Below are 19,067 nucleotides of genomic sequence, written 5' to 3'. Positions count from 1 at the left end.
TACCTTTCCACAGAATCTACCGCAAAAACACAGACTCGAAAATCCCAGAGCCCTATTCTGGTTCCTTTCTCCCAACTATGCCCAAGTCTACCGCTAGGTTGTTGAGCGGGCTCTCCCCCTACGACGGACGTGCAGAGCACGCATGCACTTCTCCCAGATTGTTTTGTCAATCCGGGGACCTGCCTTCTCACTCTCTACTCCCGAACAGCCCCCCGTTTCCCAAAGATCTATTCCTTCGGTGAAAGGTGAGTGACGGAAATTTGCAACGTTTTGTTTCCAGGCCAGATGCACTCTGTGTACGGGGCAGGGGAGCCTCCTAGGGAGATTTTCGTCCTCGGTAGGCTATGGCAATTGCTATAAACATTCCTAATCAGGGTGTACGGGAAGATAGACCCGCTCCAGGAGCCGGAGCTCCTACACGCTAGGCGCTCAGAACACTTTCTTCCAGATCTGGGGGAAGCGAAAATGAATTTTCACATAAACATATTTGCATAAGCCCCTCCCCTTGGCTCCGCCCCTAGGTGGCGCGGGCGCGCCACCGAACGCCAGCGCCAGGGGGCGGGGTGGGGGAGGGGGCGAGTCCTCCGAGAGCCCGGTTACGCTCTCGGCGTTGTGATTGGTGGGTCCGGACTCCGCCTCCAGTGCATGTCATTAGCATCTCATTAGTTGTCCGCTCGGGCTCCGGAGGAAGCCACCGCCGCCAGTCTGAGGCAGGTGCCCGACATGGCGAGTGCTGTGCTGCCGAGCGGACCCCAGTGTGCGGCGGCGGCGGCGGCGGCGGCGGCGGCGCCTCCCGGGCTCCGACTCCGGCTTCTGCTGTTGCTCCTCTCTGCCGCGGCACTGATCCCCACAGGTAGGTGTGGGCACTGGCGGGTTGGCCCCTTAAATCTCCTAAGGCACCCCAGTGGCCGTAGCCATGGAGGGGGGAAACGTTTCCATGACAACCTTCCCCCACTTCCTAAATCTAAATCAGAGGGTGTGTGGAGAGGAAACTCAGGGCTGAGAAGCAAGGGGTTGAGGGGGTCGGTAAACCCCCTCTGTCTTGCCCACCTTGGTGTGAATTAGAGTCCTTGGGGATGGCTGCACCCACACCTTTTCTCCCCAGCTTGGCGCGGGGTGCGGAGTGGAGTGAGAATGGGGGGCCCGGGGCTAGAGAATTTAGGAGAAGGGGATGGATCCAAGGCAACCCCCAAACCTTCCGGACCCTCCCAAACTCGCTGTTGTCCCCGTAACTTGCAAATCCTCCCGCCTCTCTGTGCTGCCCATTTGCCCCCGCCTCTCCAGCGGGCCCCCCAATTCTTCAAACCCGAAGCCTCCCCATGGCTGACTAGAGGCCGCCTCCAGAGCGATTCCTCACTGGTCCACTGGACATCCCCAGACTTGTCTCATCTCTCCTGCTTTGCCCGCGCTCTGCCTTTCTCCCCTGTCCCCGAACCGCGCGCCCCTCGTATCTCCCTCCAGCCGGATCGCGGCCCCTCCGCCCCCTCCGCCGGGCTGCGGGTCTCCTTGGCCGGGATCCAGGCAGGGAAAGTTCCCCGGGCCTGGCCCCGCAGGGGGGCGGTTGCTGTCGCCGCCTCTGCGGGAAGGAGCCGCGAGCCTGCAGCCCGCCTGCTCCACGGCGTCCGCCGCCGCGAGTGGGGATACCGGATTTCCAGGTTGCCTGTCATTTTAGCCAGCTCGGTGGTGGTGGAGGGAGCGTTCTCGGCCTCTGCGGCCAGGCGGGCACCCAGCGGGCCTCCGGGCGCCCCCTGTGTGCAGAGCTTTCTTGGGAATTTGCCCAGGGGCGGCTCAGCACGCCCGGCTCCTTCCCTAAAGACGCCGAGCAGTCAGCTAAAGCACGATGTGTGGGGCTGCCCGAGTGCCGGGCGCGTTGGCGCGGTCGGGAAAGAAGAGGGCAGTGTTTGCTTTTGCTAACAAAAGGGAGCCGGAGCTCTTCCCCAGCGGAGAGGCCGGCGGTGCTGCACCCTGCCTCCCCTTCCCGCCACCGCCACGCTCGGCGGCCGCGCTGCGTCCCCGCGCCCCTGGTCGCCTGCTGCGGGCTCGGAGCGGGAGCCGGGACTCTGAGGCACTGGGCCGCGGGGGGCGGGGAAGTGCAGGAGGGGCTGCAGCAGGGCTGGGTGCCTGCAAAGCCCCTTCTCGCTGCTCGGGAGCCGCAGGACCCGCGAGCAACAAGTGGCGGAGGACACCGAGAGCTCAGCCCCCACCTGCGGAGCCCCCGACCCGGGCTGGCGTAGCGCTGGGGCCACCGTGCAGCTCCCGGGGCGCCTCTCCGCTTGGGCTGTGCCTTTTGTTTACACGCCAGAGGACACACAGTTACGTAAACACCGCAGGAGACACGCTGTAGGAAATGGGGAGATCTGGGGGTGCTAGCTTTGGATTTGGGGGGTTCCGGGTTGGTTGCCCCCCTTCCTCCAAAGGCTTTCAGGGAGCTCGGCTTGGGGAAGCTACCGGGGATCCATGGGGGTGGGTATCTATCTGGCGGCAGCTTCAGTCCCAGCCAGAGCTGAGGATTTTTTTCTTCCATGCCACTGTCTCCCAATGTTGTTTATGTGTTTTTTCCTCTGTGAATTCTTAATTTATGAGTTACGAGATAATTGGGTTCAGCCGACGCCGGTGTGGTTACAACTTCATTTCGGGTGATGTGTCTGACTGGATAGGTTCAATAAAATGTTCCTGAAAGAGATTCCTCGTGCTGCTGCATTGTAAAAACGCGCCAGTGTCAGTTAAACGTGAGCGTGAGTACAGGCTCGGTAACTGGCGCATAATAGAGGCAACAATAGACTTGCATTGGCTGCAAAAAAAGAAAGGGGGGGGGGCGCTGGTTGGGGATATTGCCTTTCGACTAAAAATGGGAGCCATGCAATGCCGCTTGGCTGCAGAGTAGGATCAGATCCTACCTCCTCTGTCCAGTCTGCTCCGGGAAGGCACGGGTAGTAGCAACTGTACTCTATTTGTAACTATCTCGCCGTAAGAAGTTCCCTTCCCAGCGAGGGATATATGCTGACTTAGAAAGCCGCGGTCTGGAACTCAACCGTGCATGTCAAAGCTACAAGAAAATTCTGTTGCCAGTTACCATGGAAGCAGCTTCTTGCTCTTGTGCACCTCCCTGTTTGTACGCTGGTTATCAGATTGTGTTCAAATTAGAAAGTAATTGGGTGTGATTTGTAGAGAGGGGGTGAGGCGACTTTCTTTAATTTTTTTTTTCTTCTAATGCCCTTCTTTTGGTGCTGAGCTTAAGAGGGGGGCTTGGCCTCGCCCTAGGTCCTAGAGGTCCTAGACCGGGAGAGTAGATTTCAGCTGGGAACCCAGGGACTTGTCTTCCTTAGTCCTCTTAGCTTAAGCTTTCTCAGAGGGCTCCACTTGCCACTCCCAGGATTAGAGAAACCTGTTGGTGTTGCCTTCCAACTTCGTTAGGCTTGTTTTCCTTTACAGCCTCGCGGGGACAGCCATTGGGGGCTGTTGTGCAGTAGTAGGTCCCGGTTCTGTCTTTCCCTGTAACTGAATCCATCTATCCCCTGGAGGAAATCTCACGTCCCTCCTGTGGTGTTTGGATGAAATGGATGTTAATGAAATGCAGCTAAAATGGGATTGTCGAAGCTCACTTCTCAGTGTAAATCACGCCCATTAATGTTTCGGGGTGCTGGTCTGATGTTTCCCACTTCCAGTGAACACAGGTTGATCACGCTCCTTCTTACCTTTTCAGCCTTAGAGAGGATGGTGGGCGGGTGGGGTGTGTGATGAGTTTTTGCCTGTCTCAGCCTGTTGGGGCTTGTGTACCCCAGGTAGGGACTTTACAAAAGTGCCGCCCAGCTATTGTTGCTTTTCGCTGCATCAAATCGAGTAGCCGCAGGAGGGACTTGCACTTGCCTGTGATAGCTTTGATAAAATATCCCTCATTAATGCCGCTTTATATTTACAATGTGTCACTGGAGACGCACAAGGCTTCATTTAGTGACTGGTGTGACGAGACAAGCTTGCATTATTTGCCTGGGACATTTTGGAGGAACAAGAGACCCATTGAGCAATCTTTTGAAATGAACAAATACGGAAAAAGAGGGGAATAAAAGAGCAGGCAGTTCTCGGGAACAAAGAGCTTTATTCATATGGATGTTGTACATGCTTTATCCAGTTTTCCCCAATGGCCCTCCTGGTAAAGGGGAGTGGGACAGGGAAGAACCGAGGCAGGACACTGGCGCTTCCTCCCTTGTTTCCTGACTTCGTATTCTTAGCCGACTTGGTCCTCGACTCCCTGGACTCCTTGACGGTTCGCTCGGCTCCTTCTAAAACCCCAGAAGGTAACGGGTTCCTGGGTCTCAGAGGGAGATTTTGAAACCCTTTCTCCCAGCTCTGAATTTCACTGGAAGAAAGTGCTAGCCTAGCTACCTGTTGAGATGGATGGTCGTTGGCGGAGAGATGGGTTCAATGGAAAGAGATGTCACTTTTCTCTCTGCCATGTGTCAAGAAGTGGTAGATAGTGAATGTCAGACTGGCAAGAGGTCTTGAAATTATAATATTAGGCTTACTGTATATTTTTAAAGAAATGCTGTGAAAACTGAAATCCAAAATTATCATTGTCATTAATGGTGCGCTTGGAGTTTGAGTGACTTTCGCCCACACCTGGTACATTTTGGCTTTATACGTCAGTGAATTTTTATTATTCCTTGGCCTCTATTGCTCAGTGATTTTCAGGCTTTAAAAAAATGGATAATATTGCTATGAATATAGACTCTCTCAATCGCTGGGTTTCTGTATGTGACATTTTAATGCTTAATCGGCCATTTAGAATTTACATTTAAAAAATGGTTTTGTGTGTGCCTGTGCGTTTAACAAAAGGCCCATTTTTTATTCAGGGGAATCTCTTAAATTGGGCCAAACTAATCAATCCTATGATTTGAATGGAAATTTACCAGCAATATGAATAAATTTTATAAGAAATAAATCCAAAGGATTCACATGTTGTATCTCTTTCTTGGGAAGAATAGTATGGTACTGACCACTATGCTGGGCATTTTTAACTGGAAATCCAGCACTGAAAGGAGAAATCACACAGCGACATCTGTTGCAGAATTGAAAATTTGCTGCTTTGAGTTGCAAGCAATTAGTCCCATATAAGCACCTAATGGTATCAGTTAGTATGTATGTTAGTGTGTGTGCGTGTGCGTGTGTGTGTGTGTACTAACACAAATATGTATATATGCACATGCGATATATAGATATATACATAGATAGATAAATGCACATATATAGAAGCTCACCCGGTATTCATATTCACATTTAAAAGCATTTAATAGGAGATGTAACATTTTAATGCAAAGTTCTTTTTCTTAATATCACCTGTTGATGAATTAGAGATTCTTATAATCAGGGAATTTTTGAAAGGGGCAGGATGTTGGAAATTTTCTGGTGGAATCTCATTATTTTGCAGTGAGGCAGCCAAAGCCCAGAGAGAGAAGGGCGGTGCCTCCCAATGAACTGAGCTACATATATTAGCTGGGCTTCCTGGATATCCAGGAAGCTGGTCCCTTGAAGTCCAGCCAGTAGATCAAGGGCTGCCCAATAAGGGATATGCATCGAGGGTAGATGAGATCCTGGGTAGGAACAGTTTGTGTTCGGAAGGCAGCAGGAGTAATTGCTCTGCTGGGTAATCAACCAATGGGTCAGAGGCGTGACCTCTGGGAAGAAAGGACCAGTTTGGGGAAAGTTGTCTTTGGTGTTGACAAAGGATTCTGAACCTCTGGCCTGGATTTGGCAGCCACCACATGAACACTGTCCAAGGCATCTTCGTAGGGGTGAGCGCGGATTTGTGTGGCTGTCGTCAGTCGGATGCAGGAAAACTGGGCTTTAGACTTTTAAGCTTTTGTTTTGTCATTTCAAGGAGTAATATTAACAGTGGAACTGGTTCCACATAACTCAAGAAAAAAGGAAGGATCCTTAAGATAAGACCAAAAGCTCATCTTGATTTCCTTGGCAGGTTCTTGTCCCTCTCCACTAACACTGGGAGAAAGCCAAGAATGATTTCCTTCAGAACAAAAATTTTTTTATTGCTGCAGGATGATTTTTTTTATGTTGATCTATTTCTTTATCTTTTCACTTTATTATGGACATTTTCAATTCTATGCAAAAGTTGAAAGAATGCCATCATGAACCCAAATCATCCAGTTGGGTAATTATCCACCTGTGTGGTCCATCTACCTTCCCTACTTCCTTTCCTCCTCTTCCTAAGTTATTTTACACAAATCCTGGACATCCTTTCCTTTCTTCTGTAAATGACTTTAGAACAAATCTCTGTAAGATACAGCTCTTCCCCTGTCCCCACAATCACAGTGTCATTAGCTGAGTATATATCTTCTGCACTGGTGTACAGAATTTTTGCCCTACTCTTGCTTTACCCAGGAAGGTAGAGAAAAGGCTTGTTGCAGTGGGTTGAAGCTGAGGCAGGACCCAGAGGAACCAGAGCAGGATTACTGCCTGCACGGAGGAGACTTTTTCATGTGGTTTGGTTTATTTTGAGCAAGGTTTTGTTTGGATCGGATAAGAAGAGTTTTATTGTTGTGTAAATATGGTTGTGTAAATATGCGGTAATTGTAGCAAATCCCTCGACTGTGGCAAGCCATGGAAAGCACCCTTGGTGAGATTGGCCCTTTCTAGTTGTTCTCATAATGAATATTCTCCATTTGAGGACTTCCGTGGGAAAGACTATTTAAGTTTGATGGATGTGAGATACCTCATTCGCATATTTAATGTCTCTGTGGTATAAACATCTTTGCGTTTTGTAAATATATGACCAAAAGAAAAAAGGCATATTTTCCCATTTCTAACTGGCCACGTGCTAATTTCAGCCTGTTTTCTGTAACTGAAGTGATCACAAAGTGCCTTTTTTGGTGTGGGGAACGCACGTGAGCTGTAAGTATTTGGGTCTTATTTTTGTAGGATGGGGCTGTGGGGTGGTGGGGAGAGAAAAATGTTACTCTTTTTGCTTCTCAGTATTTGCCCCATTAATTTAAAATGTGAATTTAAAAATTTCAGGTAGAAATGTTAGAATGGCTGAGTGTTAGTTTCTGAACTTCCTTGGTTTCTTGGAAAATAGGTGGGTTCTATTTTCCAAGGTTCGTGGAATGTGAGGGGGTGTGTGTGTGTGTGTGTGTGTGTGTGTGTGTGTGTGTGTGTTTGTTTTAAGAGGCTCTTTCTCAAATATATTTAATGTGGACTATAAATCTGAAGCATTTGGCTTTTTGGTTTCCAGCCAAACAAGTAATTACACTTGAGATGATTTTGAGGGGTCCCAGAAGGTCTGGCCAGGTAAAAATCCACGTCCTGCGCCCTTCTTGTGAGGGGGTCAGGGCACCAGAAAAGCACAAAGGAATGTCTACATTTAGCGTTTGGGGAACGCCACCAAAATAAAATAAAAAGCCTTTGTTTGGAAACCATCAATGAAGGAAGGAACCCACTGGAATGTTTGTAATTACAAGTGGCACCTCCTTGTTTAAATTTCAGAAGCCACAGTTTCTTTTTCAGAGATTTAAATTGCAGGCTCTAGCCAGCAGCTGCTGTTGTGGTTAATGGACACTTTCTCTTTGAAGATCTTCCAGTGTTGGTTCTCAAAAGCTTTGGTGCCGTTGGCCTTGAACGAGAGCTGGAAGAAAGGGAGATGGAGGTATTTACATACGTGCACGGCAAAGTGACGTGCGGCCTTTATTATTACTCAAAAGAGGAGCGGGGCGGTAAGATTTCCAGAAAGCCGAGTATTAAGAAAAATGTGTTATGACTGACAGGTGTCTTGAATGGAGTGATTATCTTCAGAGAGCTCTGGGGTGGGGAAGTGTTTTTCTTTTAGTAGATGTTTTACTGGAATACAGTCATTTGACCCAACATTTTGATCTAGATATTTCAGAAATGTTAAATAGGCTTGAAATGAAAGTGCTCTGATATATATTAAAATGCTACTCAGTGTTTGAAGTTGATATTCGAGTGACATGGACTTTTAAAAATGCCTAGAATAAATAGCTCGCTCTTGGCAGTCTTCCTTGGTAAGGTAGGCACTCTAAATCCTCTTGAGCGATCCAGTAGAAGAAGGCGATGTCAAGCTGGAATTAAGTTAGGAGGTCCCTGGTCGGGGTGGGAGTGGGGGTGGGGAGGAATGTGTCTAAGAACAAAGGGTTCCCAGGCCCCCTCTCCTCCGTTGTACCTTATCTCCCCTTGGCTAGGAGTAGCCTAAAAGTTAACACGTCGGAAATTGAACCTCTTATCTTTTCTGCCACAGGTCTCAACTTTTCTCAAAGTCTCCATCATTGCAAATGACACCATCATCATCCTGGTCTCCAGGGTCCTGAAATTTGGAGTCTTTTTTTCCTATTTAGCTTTCACTCTTGGAGTGACATAAAGTGGGATGAAAGGGGGCTGAGTATTTCTCCACGACATTCTCTGGAAGCCTCAACGTCCTCCCCAAACCATGTTTTACTGCAGAAGCTTCCTAACCAATTCCCCTGACCCCAGCCTCTGCGAGTCAGAACGAAGTCTGCCTACCACAGCTGTAATTCTTTCCTGGACAGGATCACGACATTGCCCTTTCAGAAACCTAATCACAAATTCTTGCTTCTCACACCAGAGTCAAAATCCACACTGTTTTGTCTTTACGTTATTCCTTCTTCAATTGCTTTCTCACTCCTCTAATTGCCCTCGTTTCTTATTACTTTTCAGCCCAATCCTGATGGGACTGGAAGACTGATGATTCTCCAGTGAAACCGAGGAAGAAAGTGGTTCCACTGATCAGCCTTCAGCTTGTTGCCTTTGCATAAAACTGCTCTCTGATCTGTTTTTCTCTTAACTCTTTTGGTTTATAATTGTAGGATGGCTGAATCTCCTTACCCACCTTGAGAATAAACATCTTTCCTTTGCATCTTTCAGTGTACCTAACACGTGATTATCTAAAATTTATGCCAACCCAGGAGTTCTTCTTCTGCTTTACAGATATATGTATATATATATATGACTGTATTTCTTTGCAATAAGCCAAAATGTGCAGATAGTATTGCCATTATTTTAATGAAAAAATGTAAACCTTAGAATGCTACAAGTGTATTGTGCCTATTTGGTCGTTTGTGTTGGAATTTGAGCATTTGCTGTAGCCTAAAATAGTGTAATTGAATTAACAAATGTAGGCTGGCAAAGGAAGACTTTTGGACAGAAAAGGTCAAACCTTTGGTAGTTGAAGACTTTGGAAGACTTAGAGTCAGAGGGCCTTATCTGGAGCCGCTGACTTGGTATAAATGAGATTAGTCCCTCTGAAGATGCTCTGAAAGATGCCACCCTGGAAGAGCATTTGGTACTCATATTTGGTGCATCAGTTACTAAGAAGTCCTTAACCCAGGCCTTTCTTAGCTAACACTTGAGATAGTGTTGGCTTTGGGAACAGCGTTGTCCCACTAAACACGGTCATCTCCCCCATCATGGCAGATAGAATTTTAGTTGATAACGTGGAGCAGGTGAATTGTTTCTGGCCTGTTTCTCAGACTAACTGCTACACTTGTTCTCTTAAGGATCTTTTCAAAGCCTTTATCTAATAATAATATCTGCTACAGGTCTTTCCGTATTTTTTTTTTCCCTCCTCTAGCATCCTTCCCCTGCAGAGTTCAGTTTTTGCTACTGTGAGATGACGTAGCATGATAATTCAGTGATATGAAAACTTGATTATCATGGAGTATTTGGGGATGGGCTTGGGGGTAAAGGTTGTATGCGAAATGCGGTGTGTATTTGGCTCTTTGGTAAGTGATTATCAGCCTGGGATAAGCCAAGTCTTGCAGAGGCTACCGTACGCCATCAGTTTCCTTGAACAGAGCAGGAACCCTGCTTCATTTCTCTTGCAGAAATGCTTACTTAAACAATGAAAACATCAAAGATGGGGAGGAAGAAAACCAGGTTAATTTAGTACTAAATTACTGCTCAAATGGTTTTATATCTTAAAAGGTTCAGGTAGAGTTGAGCTTAAATGACACTTAACTTCACTTTTTCTTGTGCATATCTTGTGAGTACACATCATTGTGAAGAGACTTCTGTCTCTTTTCTTTTAGTTTTGTTAGTAATCACATGAATGTTAGCTGTTGTTTGGTTCCCTTTCTGGAAGCCAGTCTCTCCACCTCTGGGCTGGTTGGCAAGCGGGATACGAAGGATAGGTTACAGAACAGTATAAACCCAGTGCTTTGCTTATGAGTTAAAAACAGCAAAATCAACCTACCTTACAGGGTGTTAAAAAATAAGATCGTATATATGAACATACTTGATAAGGAAGTATTGTATATATATAACCTTTTTTTCCCTTTCTTTTTTTTCTTTTCGGCTGCACCTGTGGCATGTGAAATTTCCCAGGCCAGGGATCAAACCGGGGTCACAGCAGTGACAATGCCAGATCCTTAACCTGCTGAGTCACAAGAGAACTCCTATATGGCTTTTATTAAAACAGCTACTGCTTAGTGCTGGGGATTATGTTTCTGGCTACTACTGCTATTAATCACATTTGTAAATCCCTCATATGTTTGAGAATACTGGAAAATTCTGTGCTGAAAGGACTAATTCAGGATGTACTCAACTGTTTCTAAGGTGAAACTGAAGAAACAAAGTGTCAGTAAGATTAAGATCCCACCTGGAGTTGAATATTTTTTGGATGTAAATGGATTATCAGTCCCCTAGAAGTTGACAATGATTATAATCTCAAATTATGGGCCTTTTAACATAGACAGGTGATGGTTTTACTTGTCCTCTTATATTTTATATACTATGTTTAATTTAGGAACTTGTATTTCTGTAGCTAACCCATAAGGCATTCGTTAGAAGAACCAGAATTTAAAAATTATTTTTTAAATCAAGTATCTGCTTTTATACCAGGCATTGTGTTAGGTGCTGTCATAGTTGGTTAGTTTGTTTCTTGAGGGTTACAGTTGGTTTTTTTTCTCAACTTTTATTTTGAAAAATGTCAGAACCACCGGAAAGTTGAAAGAAGAGTATAACAAATGCTTGTTTACTTACTGAGATTCATCAGCTGTCAACATTTTGCCCATTTGTTTTATCTCTAGTTCTCTAAATAATGTATTCACACATATCTTTTTTCCCCCCTCTTTCTGAACCATGTGAAGCAAGTTGCAGGCATAGTGACACATCAGTCTTGAAGACTTCAGCACAAGATTCCTGAGCATAGGGACATTTTCCTATGCAACCTCAGTCCCCTGTTACATTCAAGAAATTCAGTATCCAGTGATGTTGTTGAATGTCTAGTCCATATTCAGACTTCCCAGTTGTTCTATTAATTTTCTTGATCTGTATTTCTTTGTCTTCCCTGATCCAGAATCCATCAGAGACCATCACACCTTGGATATGGTTTCCATGTCTTTTTTCTTTTAATCTAGAACCATCCCCTTCCCTTTGGCCTTTTCTTTCTTTTTCCATTGCGGTTTTTTCAGGAGTGTGTGTGGGCATGTCTTTTATGGCACTGACATTTTGTTGAGTCCAGATATGCTGTCCTCTAGAACGTCCCATGGTTCTACAGATGGTTTTCTTATGTCTTCAGAGGTCGGTTCAGGCTGTAATCACAGCCAAGAACATCACACAGCTGATGTTGCCACCTTTTAACATCACATCAAGAGGGACATGATATCAGTTGGTCCCAGTTTTAGGGATGGCAAATTTGATCTCTTGGCTAGTGGTCTGTTGGCTCACTTAGTTTATGTGGATTTATAGATTTTGTCATTTTTGCTCCTTTGTAATTAAAAAGTAATTTTGTGGGGGTATTTTTGAGATTGAAGGCTCTGTTCTTTTTTTTTTGTCTTTTTTGTTGTTGTTGTTGTTGCTATTTCTTGGGCCGCTCCCGCGGCATATGGAGGTTCCCAGGCTAGGGGTTGAATCGGAGCTGTAGCCACCGGCCTACGCCAGAGCCACAGCAACGCTGGATCCGAGCCGCGTCTGCAGCCTACACCACAGCTCACGGCAACGCCGGATCGTTAACCCACTGAGCAAGGGCAGGGACCGAACCCGCAACCTCATGGTTCCTAGTCGGATTCGTTAACCACTGCGCCACGATGGGAACTTCTGAAGGCTCTGTTCTTAAACAACACTTCATCTAATGGTTTTAAGCAGCATTGATAAACTTTGTCTAAATCAAATATTCCACCAGTAGTTCCAAAATTGCACTTTTTCGAATTCTGTCTTTCCCCTGCATTGGGTAGAAGCCTTCTTGAGTAAAGAGGAGCTTGCCGCCCACCTCCTTTATCTATTTTGTTTTTTTTTTTTTGAAAAATCACAGTGGACTTACACATTAACAAATATTTTTTTTCCAGTGTGTCATTTCTTTACCGTCAAATTTGACCAGCGGGAATCCCTTCAGTCTGACTCTTGTATCCTTTTGAGATATCTCCATTAATTTTTAAATAATCTTATTTTATATCACAAGAAGATGCCTAAGCTCACCTCGTATTTTCCCTGGAATCAGCTATTTCCCTGAGAAGTTCTGGTTCCTTTTAGTGGGGACGTGGTATTTCAATACCAAAGAGGTGTGCTCATTGTTGACTTACGTCTCTAGGAGATACATGTATATTTATTATTATATAAATAAATGTATTTATATTCATCTGTGTATTTATCTGTATACATTTCACTTTGTTTTTATTTACATTTTAAATGTATACTTATTTATTTAAACAATGAGTTCATACTGACGCCTTCAATTCCAGTATAAGACTAGGGTTCTTTCTTCCCTTCTTTCATTCCTTATTTATATTTTTTCTACCCGTGGTGAGAACCTTGGTTCCCAGCTGCCTGGTCTCTTATAATTTATACAAAAAATAGTTTTGCAATTATTCCACCAAGAACACTGTAGACAACAAATCTACCAAGTGAGGCTCAAGCTTTTTGCCATTCTTTTTGCCTATAAAATAGGTCCAGTGAGGGTTGATGGTCAGATTATTGTGTTCACAAGTTCGCAAATTAGTTGTGTGTGTGTGTGTGTGTGTGTGTGCGCGCGTGATCAATGAGATTATGCTTAGTGTCATTAGTTTCTATTTTTCAATTCTAGTTTTTTCCTTTTCTTGTTGATTTAAATTATATTTTGAATATTAAATTGCTACCATGGCTCAAAAATGAAAACTATATCAAAAGTGTCACTTCTTTCCTGGTACTTTCTGGCCCATTCCTACCCATTTTCCTATTGTAGCCAGTTTCATTTCTTTCTCATATGTTTTACCTAGTTTTCCTTTTGAAAAAATAATAGGTAGTATTCTTTCTTTCCATAAACTGTGTTTAACATCTGCCTATAACCTGTTGATTTGATAACTCTTAGATTCTCATATTAATATGATGATTAACCAATAAAGCTTTATTTTACTTTGGAAACCAATTTTTTTTTCTTAGTTTTACTTCTGTTTCTTCCTTCTAGCATAATCATTCTCTTTGTGTAGTTGGAAGAATTCTGTATCTATTTTTTAATTTAACTCACCAAATCACTTGTAAGAAAATAGGGATTACCCCTTTTTCATATAATGCGATGTGTGTCTGTGGTGTTTAATAACCATGCCTTACTTTGGTTCTTAGCAGTCATCGTTTATTCTTTTCATCCGATAATTTCAGAAATCTGTCTCAAGTCCCAATGCTCCAATTCTTCCTACCCTCCCCCTTTTGTTTTCATTTTTGGCCGCCCCCTCAACAGATGGAGTTCCTGGGCCAGGGTTCAGATCCAAGCTGCTTTGCGACCTACACTGCAGGTATAGCAACACTGGATCCTTCAACCCACCGTGCTGAGCCAGGGAGCTAACCTGCATCCTAGTGCTGCACAGACCCCTCTGATCCTGTTGTGCCTCAGGGAGAATTCCCTCTCTACTTTTTAAAAAAGAGATGGTTTATACTTTAAAGTGCACTGCCTTTTGCATCTAAACCTCAGACCATGTTCTAAAGCTGCCTGCTAAACACCTCAATCTGATATTCCACAGATATCTCAAATGATATTAATGACAGTACAGCTACTGTTAATTCAGTATCTTCATCCCTGATCTCATTTAATCCCCACTGTCACCCTGTAAGTAGTTACTGCTCTTGCTACATTTTACAGATGAGGAAGCTGAGAGGATGACAGGTCTGTTGTCTAAGAGGCACAAATAATAAGTGGTAGAACCAGGTCTGTCTTCAGAATCCATAGTTTTCAACACTTAGTGAGATTTTCCTCAAGTTAAAGATGTCTAGACCCGAGCTTAGTATTTTTCGCTCCCCAAACCTCCCTCTGTCCTGTATTGTCTATCCTGGTGAAGGATGTCCCCCGTATACCCAGTGAGCTCATGAGCCTGGGAAACATCTTAGAGTATTTCCTCCTTTGCTACCCTTCCCTCCGCTAGTAACTAAGTCCTGCTTATCGCTTATATTTGCTCCTGTCCATTTCACCACTACCATCTACCCTTAGCCTCCTCTTTATAGATAAGGAGAGCAGATTTAAATGGATCTAACAGTGCCTTAATTGGTCTGTTTACCCCTCGTCTCGTTCCTTGTAATGCATCTTTAACAGTGCTTCTAGGTGGACCTTTCTAAATCATACATTAGATAGCTACTTGCTTGCTTTCATCTTGAAATGTTTTCTTGAAGATGCCACTTACGCCCTTGCAGTGTGGCCTGCAGTGCCCTTCGTCCCCTTGACTCTGTCTTCCTCTCAAGCTCCCCTCTTGCCAGCTAGCTATACACCGTGCGTTCTCGCTTTAAGACTTGTTTTGGGAGCTGCACACTGTGTTCTTTACTTAACCAAAGTAAACATGTCCTAGATACGCCATGCTCTCTTCCTCCTCCTGAAGCACCCTTATCTAGACGGCTGATGCCTACATATCTTTTGAGATCCAGCTCCCTATTTCTCAAGGAAACTTACATGACCTCTCTGGTGAGTTTCTTTTTTTAAAATATTATTATTATTATTATTCTTTGGGATTTTTAGAGCTGTACCCGTGGCTTATGGAAGTTCCCAGGCTAGGGGTGTAATCGGAACTGTAGCTGCCGGCCTATGCCAGAGCCACAGCAACACCAGATCAAGCCATGTCTGCGACCTACACCACAGCTCACGGCAACGCTGGATGCTTAACCCACTGAGCGAGGCCAGGGATCGAACCTGCAACCTCATAGTTCCATGTCAGATTTATTTCCACTGCGCCACAACGGGGAACTCCTCAGGTGGGTTTCTTTGTGCTCTTCTCTGTACTTCCCTAAGGACTTCCCTGGACTTAGCTTCTTTCCTCCTGTCAAGCATCTTTCTCCAGATGGCCCCAAGGTCCCTCTCTATACCTGTGCTTTTCATACTTGTCCACTTTGTTTTCACCAGCGGAAATGCCCCAGCCTCTGTTCTTCATGTCTGCATGTTTCAATCCTGTGCATACATAAGACCCATGTCCAGTACTGCTTTGTGAAATCTTAATGTGCTTACCAGCCTGAATGTAGTATTTTCCTTTCAATTTCCATTTAATTTCTCTAGCCATCCCATGATATTTAACACTTCTTACCTTATTATGTGTTGACATGTATCCATGGATATGTGTCTCCTAGCCTTTCTATAGGAGGGACCCGTTTTTATTCATCTTTGTATCCTCATCAGTGTGGAGGTCCATGCCCTACACATAGCATGTGTTCAGTGTGCCCATGTGTTAAAGAAATGAATGAATTGGAAATTCCTTCTGTGGCCCAGGAAGTCCTTCCTAGCCATTTTAGCATAAATATGATCAGAGAACATGGTACTAATAAGACCAGTATAAAGATGAATCACTTCAAATTTGCTTATTCACTCACCATGTTCCTGTTACACAGTCTGATTTCCAATATGCGTATAGCCTGTCTTTTCTCATTTGTTATGAATACTAGTAGTTGCAGTACAGGATTTGCATTAGGCTTTTGTGTATGGATTTAATTTAGTCGTCTAATTATCAGCTTTTAGAACTGTAATTCTAAGTAGAAATTGTTTCTTCTCTCATAATGGATAAGGAGCTGTCACTGTGTCTGATGTTTTCATAGCCCGAAGGACTGACTTCTAGTGTTCATACTTGGTGGTTGGAGTGGTTTACCATTTCCTTAATCACTGTACAGTCCTGGTATGGCTGGCTTTTGTGTCATTACTGAGACTGAAACAGCCAGCCAAGAAACTTCTCTGTGAGGCTATCTGTCCCTCTTCCTCTCAGATTTTATAAGACTCTTGTCTTTTTTTTTAATGAATTTTATTATATTTATAGTTGTACAACTATCATCACAACCTAATTTTATAACATTTCCATCCCAAACCCCTCGTCCACCCCTCCCTCCCCCCGACCTGTCCCCTTTGGTAACCGTAAGTTTTTCAAAGTCTGCAAGTCTGCTCATACGTTTATTTGTATCCTTTTTAAAAATTCCACATATAAATGATACCATGATGTTTGTCTATCACTGTCTGACTCTCCTCACTTAGTATGATAATTTCGAGATCCATCCATGTTGCTGCAAATGCCATTATTTCATTCTTTTTTATGGCTGAGTTATATTCCACGGTATATATATATATATACCACGTCTTCTTTAGCCATTCATCTGTTGATGGACATTTGGTTATTTCTGTGTCTTGGCTATTGTATAGTGTGCTACAATGAACATTGGGTGCATGTAACTTTTGGAGTCATGGTTTTTTTCAGATAGATTCCCAGGAGTGGGATTGCTGAATAACTAAAAATAGAATTACCATATGAGAGACTTGTCTTAAAATAGATATATTCTCAGGAGAGGCATGGACAACACAGAACAATGTAGACCTCAGGGTAACCGTTTTCCTTGTACAGTAATAAAGATATATGTGGAGTCGTTGGCTTCAGGATCAAAAAATAGATCAGTCGTTGGATCAAACATGAAAAATGGACTTCTGCTGTGTTTTAAAAAAATGAAATGGGTAAGGCAGTCTGTTTTGTGGAAATGCTTCTACTCTTTGTGTGACTGTCGTTGGTGCGAAAAAAGACTGGCAAAATTAAGCTTATAAAGTTAATTGCCTACAACTGATCGAGTTTTAAACAGAAAGAAGATTTCCTGTTGCTTTTACAGCACGAAGGTGGGAGAGATTTCATATGCAGACAGACGGGGAGAGAGTTTGCCAACATTACCTTTTAATTTAGGAGAAGTTGGGAGTTTGTTCTTTGCTGTGAATATAGAGGTGGAACCCACTCTAACCAGACTTTATCGCTGTAATATTTTTTAAATGTATTTGTGACACTGATATATCTGTGACCTTGTGGAGGCGTTTTTGAAGGGGAGGGGGCTCGCTAGCCTTTCTCTCACTGTCATAAGTGATGTCTGCTCAATAACTCTAACTTCCCGACAAGATCGGGAGGGGAGGAGGACCTATCATAACTTGTTTTTATGGCCTATTTCTGAAGTGCTTCCTTCATATTCACATCCATCCATTTAGACTTCTCTTTCCCCTGCCTAAGGCAGGCATCCAGCCTCGTCTGTGTTGGGTGCTTTAAATGCTTTGAATTATGGAGAATCGTAGCATTTTATCGATGCTTCCCTTGTAGCAATATAGCTCTGTATTGTCTTAGGTTACACAGCTTGCATTTCTTAGGCATTGTGTTTGGATTATTGCAATTAGTTGAGGTTTTGAGGGGATTGACATATCTTCCTTGATTTTTGTGCCATTTACCATTTTCCCTTTCTCGGTAGACATTTTTTTCAGGGAAGGCCTTCTTAAGAAATCCTTCAAGGTAGAGCATTAAACCCTTCCTTTCCACTACAGATCTTGGCAAATATATCTATCAGTGTGACCTACTCTCAAGTAAATAATGACTTGACAGCAATGCTCCAGAAAAATTGTATCTTTGAAATACGCATTTTGCCGGTGTGTTAATGTATATGGTATATGATTGGTATTACCCAAGAAAAAGAAAAGCTTCGTTAATCAATTTCTTCTAGAATTAGGTGGCTAATGCTTCAAGCAGCCTGTTTAAAAACAATTGCTTCTAGATCCTGTTGGCAGGATTGCTTATTTCATTATTCTGGTCATTTGCATGAAAACTGGTTGATGGTTCTTTAAACAATCACCACGTTCAGTTTTCTTTCCTCTTGAAATGTTATTCCTCAAGCACTGTATTCCATTCATACAGGAGCATGAATCAGATCTGGAAAGTTAGAATTTCAGGCTGAAATAGTAGCAGAACTTTTCTTCACCTTTATTATTTTTTTTTAACCAAAAATGATGTCTCATTTTCATATTACTTTAGCCACGATTACATCCCTTTATCCTTGTTTCATACAGTGAGTGCATACAGAGTTAGGCTCTCATAGAATATTTTTCAAGGTCTTTGGATTTTTTTAAACAAGGTCATGACCTTGAAGATTTTGACCTGAACTTTTCATGAACTAAAGGAGCAAGAAAAGGATAGACTGAAAAAAAAAGATGAATATATAATCTACTTATAATGGAATAACTGATGAGAGTTAAATTCATTTTATAACATTTATCTGGTGCTAGTTCTCAGAGCACTCTACCATCCATTTCAACAAGAGAAGCTCCACGTTTATATGGTGGGTCTCTATAGGATTCCCTTTGAAAAAGTGTTTCACTCTTTTAAAAAAGGTTTGAAAACCACGGGTCTAAACAGAATGAGTCCTTCAGGTTCAAAACAACAAAGCTGGAAAGAATGACACCCGATTTCCTGAGGTCACCTGTGGGCTGAGGCCAAGGCCATGGGCAGTAACAAGCAATGCTCATTTGCCTCATCTTTCCTTTCTTCATATCTCTTTGGGGCCCGTGAAGGTGTGGCTGTGGCCACAGCAGAGGACTTGTTAAGGACCTGAGATTTCAGATTACTGTCATCTCTGTCTTTGCATCAGAGGGAAAGAAGGGAGCTAGGGGAGGTTCATCCCTGGCCCAGGAATTTCTGTATTCTGTGGGTACACCCCCCCCCAAAAAAGGAAGGGAGTTATCATATAATAAAACATGGGGAAGGTTTCGCCCCCAGAAAGAGACGAGAAGAGAGGACATTCTACGTTGAGGGAGAACCACGTGAATAAAGGCTTACAGGTAGGAAAGCGATGGTATGTGAGGGATG

General features: G+C 43.8%; 1 protein-coding gene across 2 annotated transcripts in view; it reads left to right on the top strand.

Annotated features, from left to right (window-relative positions):
* Positions 1-594: 594 nt before the first annotated feature.
* Positions 595-19,067, top strand: part of CADM1 (cell adhesion molecule 1) — a 339,043-nt gene continuing 320,570 nt past the window's right edge. The window contains exon 1 of one of the 2 annotated variants that reach the window (XM_047753310.1): positions 595-853. In XM_047753310.1, the coding sequence (XP_047609266.1) occupies positions 724-853 (130 nt within the window). In that variant the 5' untranslated portion in view covers positions 595-723. The remainder of the gene's footprint in view (positions 854-19,067) is intronic. The other variant, XM_047753311.1, reaches the window with a different exon arrangement.

This window comes from Phacochoerus africanus, chromosome 11 (assembly GCF_016906955.1).
Source record: "Phacochoerus africanus isolate WHEZ1 chromosome 11, ROS_Pafr_v1, whole genome shotgun sequence".
Lineage (NCBI taxonomy): Eukaryota > Metazoa > Chordata > Mammalia > Artiodactyla > Suidae > Phacochoerus > Phacochoerus africanus.
This window is presented reverse-complemented; position numbering and strand designations above follow the sequence as displayed.